The 14,845-nt window shown below is 47.5% G+C and overlaps 1 protein-coding gene across 3 annotated transcripts in view; it reads left to right on the top strand.

The window, feature by feature from the left end:
• The window catches only part of PC (pyruvate carboxylase), a 367,605-nt gene that overhangs the window by 325,121 nt on the left and 27,639 nt on the right, over positions 1–14,845 (top strand). For all 3 annotated transcript variants that reach the window (XM_054992419.1, XM_054992429.1, XM_054992437.1), the window contains 2 exons: positions 6,892–7,036; positions 7,130–7,219. In XM_054992419.1, coding sequence (XP_054848394.1) covers positions 6,892–7,036; positions 7,130–7,219 — 235 coding nt within the window. The remainder of the gene's footprint in view (positions 1–6,891; positions 7,037–7,129; positions 7,220–14,845) is intronic.

Raw genomic sequence — 14,845 nt, 5'->3', positions numbered from 1 at the left:
GGGGGAAATGGCATGAGAGGGAAGGGTTAAATTCACTCTCCCCCTGTGCTGTGGCTCCCATTCCAGTGCCTGTAACATCGCTGCCTGTGGTTGCAGTTTCCACTTAGAAAAGATATGTCAGGGTATAAGACTCCATAGCATACATCTACAGTTTTGCTGGATATGTTTGATCATCAAACAATGTCCAAACTAAGACTGGAGCTTATTTCATTGCTCTTGGTGGCTGCTACATTCCTAGTTGCAGCATTTTAGAAGAAAATAAAAATACCTACTTTTTTTAAAACGGTATGTTGATTTGGAATCTCTTGATCTTGGACAAAATTTCCTCTCAGCTTAAAATTTTTGACAGTCCATCTTACAGAACTAACTGCGCAAAGGGTTGACTATCTTTTTTTCAATACACTGAAAAATTTATGAAAGGCCCTCGAAGTACAGCTCCATCCTGGTTTATTAAGCAGTGAAATCTTAAGTATCTTAAATATTTCACCAGCCACCCAAATCCTGTATAAAGCATTTACAGAAATGCTCACTGATCCAAGTACGTTTGGTATGGTACACCAATGGTTACTGTTATGACTAAGGTTTTTTTTCATAATTAAATAACTGTTTTATTTCAGTTTTTCATATAATGTATTACTGTTACTGTTGTTATTACAATCCATAAATATTGTTATTAAATATTTTATTTATTTTATTTACATTATTTATAGTTCGCTTTTCTTATTGAGACTCAAAGTGGCTTACACAGAGTGAGTCAGTACAGCCAAAGACATCTCAATAAACAATGTAAGATGGTAGATAAATACAAATTTGCAAAGATTTTAAACTAGCAGAAATCAAATACAGAGTTGAAGAAATGCTGAAACAGACCATAAGCATTTCTAAGACTGGCATATTAAACAACATGGAAATTATCCAGTAGGATCATACTTACAGGCAGGGGTCATTTCGTAGAAATGAGCTGGAGGAACAAATTAGCATAACTAATTAGCATATGCCACACCTCTTGCCATCATCAGAAGTGTGTTATTAGTATAACTGATTTGCATATGCCACACCCACTGACATCACCTATTCTGGCTGTTTTGGACCCAGTCCTGGCCATTCAGGGCCGAAATTGAGCCCAAAATGGCAAAAAGGGGCTGAAAATGGCTGAAAAGGGGCCCAAAATGGTCAGGATCGGGCCACTGATAAGTGGGAGAGTGATCCACCACCCGTCAGGGGTCCAATCCAGGCCGTTTCGGCCCCCAAATGGCTGAGAGTCAGGTGGGCGGGGCCACCTGACATGACCTCTTTGGGGAACTGCCGGAACTGCATTCCTGTGCGTTCCCCCTCGAAATGAGCCCAGCTTACAGGAATAGATTATAGTCTATATAGTCTATATCCCTTTACTGACGCATTTCTTTGAGAACGCTTCCTTACAGTACAGCTCTCAGATCTGAATAGAAAGCCCTCTTGAATAATTCAGTTTTGCAGCATTTGCAGAAAGCCAGGAGAGTAGGGGATTTCCTGACCTCTTCAGGTAGGCCGTTCAATATGGTGGGGAACACCACAGAGAATGTACATGTATGGGCAGCTATTGATTTTGTCTATGTGCACAGTGGCGCCTGCAGAAGGCCTTGTTCAGATAAGTGCTGCTGCCATGGTGGAACATAGGGAGAGAGGCTGCCCCATAGATATGATGGGCCAAGGCTGTGATAGCCAGTACTTTGAACTGAGCCCAGTAACTGATAGGTAGCCAGTAGAGAAACTGCAGAATGGGATTAATATTCATGCTCGTCCTAGCTCCCGATAATAACTGAGCTGCAGTGTTCTGTACCTAGTAGAGCATCCGAGTTAAGTTAGAGGGAAGACCTATGCAGAGCGTGTAACAATAGTCTAGTCTCAATGTTACCATGGCACGGATCCACATGGCCAGATTGGCTGTGTGGGATAAGGTTTGATCTGAGAAAAATACATCAAGTGATCCAATCTTACATGCAATTTGACCGTGAGCTGACACACAGCATCTCCAATACGTAAAAGGGCACTCTTGTCTGTGCCTTGTAACTAAGGAATCCTACATTCTTGGGTGGAGGGCCACAGACAAGGGAATAGTTTCCTTATCTGAGAGAATGCCGGAGTGAAACTTCCCCAAGGCGAAGTGAAGGGCACCTTTTGGGGCTCCCTGCAGGGGGGACACCAATCCCCTCTGTCACCCATGACGTGCATGGGTCACAGCTGTAACACAAATACGCTGCTGGCGTTTAGGCCCACAGAGGGCTTCTGGGCCTTCTGCTCTTTCCTCAGGGAAGCAAGACATCCCAAGGGACTGCACAGCCAGCATACCTATTTCTGTTCCTGTAGTCCCTCTGAACTTCTCCGGCAGCTGGTGTCCCCCATGGGCCCCTCTTCAGCTCCCCTCTCTCCTTTCCCAGTCAGCTTTGCTCCCTCGGTATCTCATCTCTCCTGATTATGTCGAGGGGCAGGAATTGGTACAGCCATCCCCAAGGAGCAGCAAAATATGTCTTTACCTCATCTATTTGGATTCCAGTTCTGTCAGGGTCAGGATTGTCTCCTCTGACTGGCAGAGGCTTTTGGGGTCTGCAGCAGTGTTCTCAAATGTCATTATTCAGTCTTTTTAACTAGAAATGCCAAGGGTTGAACCTGAGAGTGGCAGGATGCCTCTGCGTTGTGCCTTCCCCCCCCCCAGCCCCGCCAAACAGGGGCTGTAGCTCACTGGTAGGGCACTTGGGTTTCAGGCAGAAGCTCACAGGTTCAGTCTCCAGCTCCAGGATTTCAGGTAGCAGAAAGATCTTTCTCTTCCTGAGGGCTTGGAAAGCCACCTTCAGTCAGCAGAGACAATATTGCCCAACCTGGACTAGCGGTCTGACTTGGTATAAAGCGACTTCACATGTTTCAATTTGGGTCCTGTATTTTTTTTTTGTTCTGGACATCCTGAGTCTCTCCTGTGTTGTTTTGCTTTGTTTTATTACCGCATAAGGACAATTCATAACCCACTGTTCAGGTTTTTTTATTACTGCATAAGGACAATTCATAACCCGCTGTTCAGTTTATAGAGAGAGAGCGACCATAGGATTTTCAAGGCAAGAGACAAACAGAGGTAGTTTGCCATTGCCTCGCTCTGTGTAACAACAACCCTGGACTTCCTTGGTGATCTTCCATCCAAATACTAACCAGGGCCAACACCTCTTAACTTCCAAGAGTTGATGAGATTGAGCTAGCCTGGGCCATCCAGGTCAGGGATTCAAATATCCATAAATATCCGGCAGAAAGCAGCCAAGCAGCCCTCCATCATGTCTGGACCCGTCCTCACCTAAAAGCCTCCCCTCTGTCCCTTCTGCTTCCATGCTGCCATCAATGGGACCATCAGGGATCGGCCGGAAGCAGCCTGGCCCCTGTGAGCTTTTTAAAGAGCCAATGCTGGATGGAGGGCGGGATTGAAATATAATTGATGAAGGGGATGATAAGAGCCTCCTTTGAACTCCTGTCTAGTGAATGATATTCCAAGGTAGATTGCCTTTGAACTTGGATGTTCCACAGGACTCTCAATTCTAAAAGACCTGTCTTCCTTCATCAATTTGTTCTTTCGTAAATTATACAATTTAAGCAAATGTACACCACTTCTTGGCTTATGCATAATAAATTAATGCAATTTTTGTTACTATGGTACATAATTTTAACCTGCTTCTGCTCGGCAGCAGTTCTGTAGAGTACTGAGTCCCATCCTTGGACCACCTCAAGACTTTGTCAGCCACTATTTTGCCTCCTGGGATTTCATTTTTTTGACTTGTATCTTTGCAATCATAAGGACAAGAAACCTGGTCTTTGTAATGGAAGCTGGTGCGCTCAGAACATGCAGTTCTTTGCCAGACGGGAGGGGTTCTGTCAGTCAGTCCTGGACCAATGGTCAGACACAGTGCAAGGTGGCTTCACATATGATTTTTGAGGGTCCCTAGGTCAGTGACAGAGTCCCTCCTTTCTATACAGAAAGGCCCAGGTTCAGCCCCTCCCATCTTTGCCTAAAAGGGATCTCAGGTAACTAAAGGTGCGTAGCCATGTTGCTCTGTAGTGGAAGAGCAAGGTATGAGTCCGGTAGCACCTTAAAAGCCAGCAAGATTTGCAAGGTCTAAGGGTTTGAGAGGCAACTCTTGAAAGCTTCTATCTTCTTGGACTTTAAGGTGAGTGGGATGGAGCAGGGGTCTGACTCCATACAAAGGCAGTTTGGTGTAGTGGTTAAGAGCGGCGGGACTCTAATCTGGAGAACCAGGTTTGATTCCCCACTCCTCCGCTTGAAGCCAGCTGGGTGACCTTGGGTCAGTCACAGCTTCTCAGAGCTCTCTCAGCCCCCTGCACCTCCCAGGGTGATTGTCGTGAGGATAATAATAACACACTTTGCAAACCATTCTGAGAGGGCATTAAGTTGTCCTGAAGGGTGGTATATACATCAAATGTTATTGTTATTTGTTCACAGGCAGTCCTGCCTTTGGGGAGGCCAAATTGCTGATCTGTACTATTAAACAAAGACAACGTCCCCGTATAACAAACTATGAAGAGTTTTTAACCATACTTCAAACAATTCAACAGCAGTTTGTTAAGACCTTCACAATCTGTATGCTGTGTATGTAGCTCCCTACAGAGAACTGGAGCTTACAAGCAGAAATTATATAAATAAATATAAATATAAATCTTAACAAACTGTTGTTGAATTGTTTGAAGTATGGTTAAAAACACTTCATAGTTTGTTAAACGGGGACGTTGTCTTTCTTTGTTTGTTACCTTACCCGTATCAGCCCTTTGTTGTTTTGCTGATCTGTACTATTAAGCAGGGCTTTTTTTCAGCTGGAACGTGGTGGAATGGAGTTCTGTTACCTCTTGAAAATGGTCACATGGCCAGTGGCCCCGCCCCCTGATCTCCAAACAGAGGGGAGTTTAGATTGCCCTCCGCACCTGAGTGGTGCGGAGGGCAATCTAAACTCCCCTCTGTCTGGAGATCGGGGTGGGGGGGGGAGGCAGGGCCACCGGCCATGTGACCATTTTCACCGAGGGCGATTTAAACTTTTAAAAACTCCCCCCTTGTTCCAGCTGAACCAAAGTGACATTGTTGTGCGGTCCGGAGTTCCACCACTGGGTTCCACCACCTCTTCTCCCAGAAAAAAAGCCCTGCTATTAAGTATAGTACAAGCCTAGCTTTCCCTCTTCCAGTCAGTTTCTCTGTTCCTAGTCAGTTTCCACCCATAAGCCTAAAGGGGCAGATACTTGCAGCAGCAGCATAGAGGGGGGCTCTGGGTGAGCTTGACACTCACAGCCTGGAGCTTCACAGCAGCAAACCTTTAGAAGTCTGTGGTTGCTGAAAATGTTCGTGGTTCTTTTCCTTAGGGCAATCACATCCATCCCAGGCAAAAATAGGACGGAGCCTCCTTCTCAGATTCTGGTTGCTTGAAGCGAGGAGTGGATGGACCCTGCTGTGAATGCCTTCTGAGGCTTCCTCTGAAAGTATCTGAGACTGCCTGATCACAGTGAAGTGGAGCCTGGCATTTCTTGCAGTGTGGGGGGAAGAATCAAGCCTGAGGCTTGTGAGAGCTCTTTCACAAATGACCTAGGCTTGTCAGGGAATATGGTGCAAATTGATCTTGGCTCCTAGCCCACCATCACCCAAGTGATACACATGTCAGCAAAAAAGTGGCTTGTCCCATTCACACGCTGCATTGGAATGCATACTCATAAAACAGCTTGTACGTATGCCAGGAGGAAAATCCTCTTAGACAGGCTTGGTTTAAACAATTGTATGAATAAAAGCAGGTTTGAGATTTCAGTGATGGAGAAACAGTAAGGAGTCCAGTAGCACCTTTATGACTTACCAACTTTATTGTCGCATAAGCTTTCAAGAACCACAGGTCTCTTCGTCAGATGCATGACGAGAACCACATTCTCCACAGTGGTGGAGAATACGCTTTATGTGTGGAGGGCTCTGACTTCAATCCTGGGCTTCAGTAAAAGGGTCCCAAGTGGCAAGAATGGAAAATATTTTTCTCTCCTCGAGATCCTGGAGATTGCTGTACCAATTGCTGATCAGTGCAGAACATATTAAGCTAGTTGGACCAATGTTTGGACTTGATATGAGGCAGTTTCATATTCCCATTGATCATGCCAGATGGGTGTAGTAATCTATATGAAGGTAGAGCTGGAAAAGGGCAGCCAAAATGCCCATGGGGTTAAAATATCTTCCCCATGAGACTGAAAAATTCAGGGGCTTTTTAGTTTAGAGAAAAGATGATTCATGGGGTGGGGGAGACAACATGATAGGAAAGTATGCATGGGTTGGAGAAATTGGATAGACACACACACACACTTTTTAAAAATTCAGCATCACCCAATGAAATTGATGGATTTGGAACAAAAGGAAGGATGTATTCAGGCAATACGTAATGCTCTATCAGATTTGCTTTGACAGCTTTAAACGGGGAGTAGATGCACTCATGCAGCTGTTACCCATGAAAGGTCGATGGAACCTTCAGATTCAGAAGCAATGTGCCTGTGATACCATTTGCCAGGTACAGACGAGCAAGAGGACAGAGCTGTTACTTCCATGCCCTGCTTGTGGGCTTGCCAGAAACATCTGGCTGGCTAGTGCTGGAGCAAGGGTGCTGGGCTAGATGGACTGTGGGTCTGATTCTGCAGGGCTCCTCTTACGTTCTTCTATTCTCAGAGTCTTGTGAACCGCTAAAGAAGTCTTAACTGATCTCTGTTGGAGACAGCGTGCTGAGTTGGCTGCACTTTCGGGCAGTTCTTATGAATTAGTGTGCATATTGATGTATATGTCTGGCTGCCCATAAAACTCCAATATGGGACGACATCTCAGCCTCACTCTTGGCTCCTTCTTTCTTTCAGACCAACATCCCCTTCCTGCAAAATGTGCTTGGCAATGACCAGTTTCTTCGGGGAACCGTGGACACCCAGTTCATTGACGAGAACCCTGATCTTTTCAACTTGCGACCCGGCCAGAACCGAGCCCAGAAGCTCCTCCACTACTTGGGTGCGTGGCTAAAGGGTGGAAGGCCTGCAGCAGTGGCAATTTGGTAACTTTTTCCATGCGCCAACTCATATTCTGGCTTTTCCTCTCCCTCAGGCCACATCATGGTAAACGGCCCCATCACACCCATCCCAGTGAACGCCCGGCCTTCACCCATTGATCCGGTTGTCCCTTCGGTTCCTTTGGGTAAGTTTGGGGATCGGGTAGAAATAGCAGGTGGTGGTTGTTTTTTAAAAAAGTTGTGCAACTTTTAGCCTATTGAGGTAAGTGAGAGTAATAAATAAATAATAATAATAACTGTGCTTATATATTGCTTTTCTAGACAGACTAGTGCTTCACCCAGAGCAGTGAACAAGTTAGTGTTATTATTATCCTCCCAATAGAGCCAGGGGAGCTGGGGCTGAGAGGAGTGGCTTACCCAAGGCCACCTACTGATCTCAGGGCAGTAGTGGGATTCGAACCAGTAGAGTGCTGATTCGCAGCCAAACTACTTAACCACTGTTCTACAAAAAGCACATACACAAAAACATGTATTTATATATCTGGAACTTCAAGTTGCCACTGCTGGAGAGTCCACGGCTCGGTAAAACTTTAGTTTAATAAAGAAAGGCAATTCAGGCCTCACATGGTGCTTGGGTTAGACCTACAGGGATCCCCAACCCTGCTGATCTTGTGGACACTTTTGGAATGTTGTAGCATGATCGTGGGCACCAGGGCCAGCCCACCCATTGAGGCCGGTGAGGCCACCGTCTCATGGTGCTAAGGCGCCAGAGGGGGCACCGGCCTGGGGGCAGGGGCATGCACCACAGAGCTGCCGCCACCGCCAGCCAGGAGCGCATGCTGGCAGCGGCAGTGTGGGGCAGCGGCAGTGTGGGGCAGCCTCCCATTCATTTGCTCTGTGGGCCAGGCGCAGCCGGCAGCCAGGGCAGCTGGGTGCACCTAGCCCACTGAGCAACTGAATGGGAGGGCTCGAAGGCCCCCCGCGTGCACACCAGCCCTGCGTGATGATGTCACATGCGGTGATGTCATCACGCAGCCCGGTGCACACACATGCTTGCACACACGCACAGAGGCAGCCATTAAGCTGCCGCAGGTACCGGCGATGCTGGAGCCGGCCCTGGTGAGCACCACCACAAAATGGCTACCATGGGATGTGAGAGAAGTCACGAAATGACTGCCATGGGAGGTGGGATGAATCACAAAATGGCTGCCATGAGGGAAGAGCAATGAATGAATCTTGGAAAGTTCCAAGCCAACAGTCCTGTGCTGGGAGCCGCTGTTTCCAAATGGGCACACCCTGCAGACTCAAAGCTGATGCCGCAAAGGTTCTTCTGAAGCCCCCGCTTCTCCAATGAGGTGGAAGAAAGGCAGGAGAAGAAGCAAGCAGGCGCCAGCAAACATCTCAGCAAGCGCCCAATAGTGTCATGTTTGGAGATTACAGGGTTGGGACTGTGACTGGAGAGACCTGAGTGTGAACCCCCCCCCCCCAAAAATCAGGAGTCCCACTGGGCAACCTTGAGTCAATTGTCTCTGTCTCACCTACCTTACCTGACTAATAGGATAATGTGGAATAACTCTATCCATGTTGGTCACTCAGAGCATATCTAAAGAAGGACATACAAATGCATTGTTGTTGATGTTGTTAATAATAACTCTCAGCAATAGGGACACAAAGCAGCTTATGATATCACTCCCCTTTCCTTCATTTTGTCCCAACAACAACCCTGAGAGGTAGCTTGGGCAAATAGATAGTGGGGCATATAATTGTTATGATTATAGAATTCTTGATTCTATTAAGTCACACCTTGTGTTGTTGAACAGCATAGCGCAGACACGGACATTGGGTCTGGGCTCATGCATATCGGCAACCCAAATCCATCTGGGAGTTGCGTCTTTTGTCCTCAGAGGTGTACTGTGTGATTCCAGATGTTGGGGTGAGCACACGGCATCTGGCATGCGGCACATAGCTGTTTTGCCGTGCATGTGCATTCTGGGAAGGACCACTCAGCCTCACCTGTCCGGTGTGTAGAAGCACTGCAAGGTGTGGTGGGAGAGGGGGACATTGTCAGTGGTGTGCATTTTATCTCCCCTCCCCCTTACATGGAAATTCTTTCTGCATGGTAATATCATGTTTGAAGCAATCCTGGAAACCTCTCCTTGCCACCCACCCCTAATTTGTACTTTCCCATTCAAATGAGGACAGTTGTGCACTGAGCCGGTTGAGTCACAAGGGATTATTGCAATTTTGTTTCCGGCTTTTTGGGGGGGGGAGCAGGGAGCAGTCTAGCAGGAGTGGGAGATGGAGAATTTGTTTTAAGAAGCTCTTGAAGCCCTTCTCTCCCGCCCTTCCCCAAATGTGCCAGAATCCAGCAGAGACCTCTTGGAATCAAAGGTGCCTCCTTCTACCACATCAGACTATCGGTCTGCTTAGGCAGAACATCTGCTCTGATTGGCAGCAGCTTTGAAAGATACAGCCAAAGAAGGATCTTTCCAAGCACCTGCCTGCTCTCTGGGATCCCTGAGTTGCAAACACCCGGGATTGACCCTCAGACTTTCTGTGTGCTAAGCAGATGTTTCCGCTGATCCAGTCTTGGGCCACTGGAAAAAGTCCCGATTTCAAGGACCGACTATGAAGTCACAAAGCTGTAAGCAAGCCTTCACGTACATCAGGACTCTTTATTAAACAGTATTGTGTAGTGGTTAGAGTCTTGGATTAAGGCGGGGGGAGATCTGGGCCATTTCCACACGGCTTACCTTGTTCCAGAACACAGTGAAATCTCACACGAAATCACACAAGAAGATGCTGTTATCGCATGAAATCATGAGAGAAGATGCTGTCATCGCGCAAGAAGACACGATAACAGTGGGCGATTCCAGACGGCCCTCTGCAATCCGAAACGTTGCGTGTCATCGCGCAGAAAACGCGAAATGTCGCGTTTTCTCGCACGAGTTTTGCATGACCTCGCGCAAAACTCGTGCGAGAAAACGCGATATTTAGCGTTTTCCACGCGATGACGCGCGACAACGCGCAACGTTTTGGATTGCAGAGGGCCGTCTGGAATCGGCCAGTGTCTTTTCGCATGATAACAGCGTCTTCTCGCGCAATTTCATGTGAGATGTTGCTGTTTTCTGGAACAAGGTAAGCCGTGTGGAAACGGCCCTGGTTCAGATCTCCACTCCATTACGGTCACTCACTGAGTGACCTTGGGCCAGTCATGTACTCTCAGCCTATCCTACCTCACAGAGTTGTTGTTACAAGGATAAAATGAATGGGAGAACATTGTTGGGGCATTAGTAAGGAGAAAATCAGGGCAAACGTATCCAAGTAAATAAAAATAAAATATTTATTTTTTTAAAAAAAAATCCCACATCAGGGAGAATTAAGGCTAAGTGGCTGAACATGATGAGAAAGTCTCGCCATCTGCAGTTGGTAACAGTCCTAAAATAGAATGGATGAGCCATTTTGCAGCTTTTAATTGGGTGAGACTGTGCTTGCTTCAGAACGATTGATTATTTAGTTGTTTAGTTATATATTGTATTTGTGTCTTCCTTTGCAGCCAAGTTTTGCTCTCAAAGTGGCCTGCAGTGACAATTCATCACAGAGATACAGTCAATAGGATATTAGGGCTACGTGGGCATGTGTGTGGCTCCTGGCGCTGGACGATCCGGCCTGGCGCTCTGGGCTTTTCTCTCCAGAGGGAGGGGCAGGTGGCGCTGCCTGATGAAAGAGGCCGAAAGAGGAAATGGCTGCCATCCCATTTGCAGAGGGAAACTCCAGCAATTTTTCAGATTGTCAGCAACGCTAACTAGAGCACTCAAGGCAGGAGATGTGCTGGTCTTTATTTGGGCAAAGCAGCTGATTAATTTCAGATAGTGCACTGGGCATACCATCAAGAGCAGGCAAACAGAGTAGTGCCCCTTGGCATGGGCAGAGAGGCTCCGTTAATGGAGCAAGAAAACGCCTGTTCTCATAGCCAAATGGGTTTGCTGTTTAGCAGGAAGGAGGGACTGGTAGAGCGCCTTTGTTGCATGCAGAAGGCCCTGACTTCAGTCCCTGCCGTGTCTACTGATGTGATCTCTGTTAGCAGGTGTTGGGAAGGACCTTTCTCTGCCAGAGACATGGGAGAGCCATTCTGGGCTCAGTGGAGCAGTATATACTTAGCACAGTTCTGCCTCCCCCTCTGCCAGCTCTCTGCGGTCCCTTAGGCACAGCAGGAGCCAAATTGCTGGTCTGATTAATGGCCTCCCAAATGCTGCTGATCGGAGTGTAGAGAGGGAATTGGCCCCCAAGGCTGATTTGAGCTGTGGGGGGACTCCTCGTCCTCCAGTAAGGCTTGGCCAGCTGTTTCTGGATCGTAACTACTCTTGCCTCTTGTTGAAGCCCCTTGGCCATCCCTGGGCGAGGGGCCAGCTGCTCATTTAGGGCCACCTGCTGAAATGGTCCATGAGCCATGTATCCCCATGTCATGCTGCATAATGTAAAGCACATCATTCCCTTGGAAGTGCAGAGTCCAATCTCAGGAGACATGGCAGAGGCCGGATACCGGAGTCTTTATTGCCTGGGTGCATGTTAACAGCAGGACACAGAAGCTAAACTGGCCTCACCAGTTTTTGTCTTACTTGAGCCAGTGCGACCTTGTGCCCTGCCAACCCAACACTGCTAATCTTCTCCGCACATGGGAAAATATCACGTGCCACTGCATGAAATCCGTTACTGCATGTGAGGAGCTGTGGCTTTGGGGTGCTAATTCCAGCACCAGCAGCACAAAAGGAGACATCCTTGATCTTCTCTGAAAATGAGCGCAGAAGGAGCAGCAGCTCTGCCCAAGGACTTCTTTCTGCCCAGTTGGGAGGATGGAGCAATGGAGGTTATGATTAGAAGCTGGAGGGGAATTACTATTTAAAGAGTGCCGTCAATGAGCGTGCTGCTTTACAGTATATAAGAAGACCCAGCCCCAAGGAACTTACAGTTCAAAATGTGATATGAGCGGCAGCAGAAGGGGGGGGGAAGAGGTGGAGGCACGGAAATATAAAGAGAAGCACAATATATTCATTCTGGTTACAGGGGTGTAGGCTTAGCTGCAATAAGGAGAAGGGACTAAGGAGCATCGAGGGAAAGGGTAGTTTAGAGGAAGGATGTGAAGGAAGCAAGAGAGGGTTTGGGGATATGGCCGTTCCTACATATCTAATGTAGATCCCTGCAGCCTTCTACATTCAGCCCACACAATGCTTAGCTTGAATGAGAGAGAGAGGTTCCACTTATCTCAGGAGCCATCCTACCCTGCCTCACAGAGTTTGAGAACCTCTGGCTGATGTTATGTCCAATCAAAGCTAGTATTTACCCCCAGCAGCAGTGCCCAGTGCTACAGCAACCGAGTGGCCTCTGTCTATCCTGTGACAAGTACCCATTGGATAGCGCCCGTGACGAGCGACGCACATCGCTCCGAGAGCTGTCTTCGGCCTTCGTGAATTATGCAAATGATCTAATTTGCATGCATATGCTCGCTTTTCATAATTGTGTTAGTCATGGGTTGAGGAGCTGCTGGGGTTTTTTTCCATGGGCGCCACTAGACCTGTGTTTCCATCTGCAGCTGGAAAAGAGAACCATGTTAAATGCTTAGCATTTTCAAAGCATTATCTCGGGGGGTCAAATGAGACAGAAGGCTGGAAGATCCATGGCTGGATCTCTCCCATTTTATTAAGTACTTAAAAGCAGTGGCGAAGAAGAGCCGATTCTAATCAGGGCTGCAGTGCTGGAGGTTAACCCTCCCCCTTCCCCATGCCATTTGCCTAATGCAAATGCTCCCTGCTCCCACGAAGGGCTCATTTGCCCTGGCATGGGGAGGAAGGGAAGGAGATTTGCATCAGGCAGATCTCAGGGGGAGTCAAAAGAGGGTTTTTTTTTAACTTCTATTGAAGTTGAACACTATGAAAACGGTGGTCCTGTACCTGGGCCATGGGTTGATGAGCTTGGGAATACGGCTCCTGGTCCTGGATGGGACACTGCTGGCGCCTAGGCCAACGGCGAGGAGCCTGGGTATGGACCTGGATGCCTCTTTTTCAGTGGAGGCCCAGGTCACAGTGGTTGACAGGTCTGCATTTTTGAGGGGGGTGTATTTTCCGTCAACATCAAGTGCTGCCTCTTTTATACTGATTTGTTTATTTTACTCTAATTGTTATTTTAATATTATTGTAATAATATTAATGTTGTGACCCACCCTGAGCCCACTTGCTGGGAGGGCGAGTAAGAAATTCAATTCAATTCAATTAAAAACTGCCTCCAGTGTCCACCCAAATGGCTGTTTTTGTTCTAAAACAGGGGGTAGTGGGATCCAGTCCCTGTTCTCTCTGCATCTCATCTAACTGGGCCCTCAGTATTCCTTAGAACAGCCCTGTTAGGTAGGCCAGTACTGCTTAGGTAGAGCTGTTGCTTGGGCAAGGTCACCTCAATCTCTTCGCTTCTGTCCTGTTTAGGGTTGCCATCTCCGGGTTAGGAAATTGGTGCAGTGCCCCAGTGCAGCTTTGGAGTATCCTCCAGAGCTGCCACTTTCTTCAGGGGAACTGATTGCTCTCATCTGGAGATCAGTTGCAATTCTGGGAGGTCTCCAAGCCACACCTGGAGGTTAGCAAGCCTACCGCCATTCTCCCCCTGGCCGAGTCTCCAGCCCTAGACATTGGTAAGGAAGTTTTCTGGGGTCCCGTAACTGAGACCCAGTGCCACTGTCTTGACTCTGACTTGATCCTGGGTGAGCACAAACTAGACCACATCTCTTAATGGTCCGGGTTCCTGCACCAACAGAGTCCAAGCCTCAGAGTCTCCTGCAGAAGTGCAAAGGATTCTGGGAGAGTGCCTCAATCAACATGTCCTGCACATCTCTACCTGTCTCCTGCCCAGGCATTGTGACCTTCCATCCTCAGGAACTGGCCAGGAACTGGCCCCATTCTCAAGCTTAGAATCTAAAAAGGGACAATGGAGAAAGAAGCAAACCTTAGGGAGAATGCCAAAGTAAACATGTTCCTTTTTTTTTTTTAAGTCCTGTGCCTGCAGATGTCTATATTGGGTTGCATACCAAAATGAAATATAAGAATGAAAATAAAACCAGCTTTCAAAGCCTAAAATGATAAGAGGAGTCCTGTTGGATCAGACCGAGGCTCTATCAAGTCCAGCAGCCTTCCTTTTTCCTGCAGAGGCCAGCCAGATACTTCCAGAAAGCCCACAAGCCAGGCAACAGCCCTTCCTTGTTGTTTGCCCTTTAGCAACTAGTATTCAGAACATCTGAACATGGAGGTTTTGTTGATACATGAATTTGTCCAAGCCCCTTTAAAACCCTCTCAGTTAGTGGCCGTCACTCCTTCTAGTGGCAATGAGTTCCTCAAGTTAATTTTGCATTGTGCTAGGAAAATCTTTTTGTCTATCCTGAATCGACTTCCCATCAGCTTTATTGGGTGATCAAGTTCTAGTATTATGGGAGAAGGAGGTGGGTGGGAGTTCTTTCTATCCACACCGTGCATGAATGTCTAGATCTCCATCCTGTCCCCCCACCCCCCGCAACACACGTACAGAATTACCCTTTCTCCAATGGGCCAATGGGCCAGCTTAGATTGATTCAGAATTAGGTCAATAATCAAAATATGAGCCAGTTTGGTGTAGTGGTTAAGAGCGGCAGGACTCTAATCTGACAGACCAAGTTTGATTCCCCCCCCCCTCCGCTTAAAGCCAGCTGGGTGACCTTGGGGCGGCCGTAGCTCTCTCAGAGCTGTCTTAGCCCCTCCTACTTCACACAGTGATTGTTGTGAGGATAACAATAACAC

Source organism: Eublepharis macularius, chromosome 1 (assembly GCF_028583425.1).
Source record: "Eublepharis macularius isolate TG4126 chromosome 1, MPM_Emac_v1.0, whole genome shotgun sequence".
Classification (NCBI taxonomy): domain Eukaryota; kingdom Metazoa; phylum Chordata; class Lepidosauria; order Squamata; family Eublepharidae; genus Eublepharis; species Eublepharis macularius.
The sequence above is the reverse complement of the archived record's forward strand: the minus strand, read 5'-3'. Positions and strand labels throughout refer to the sequence as shown.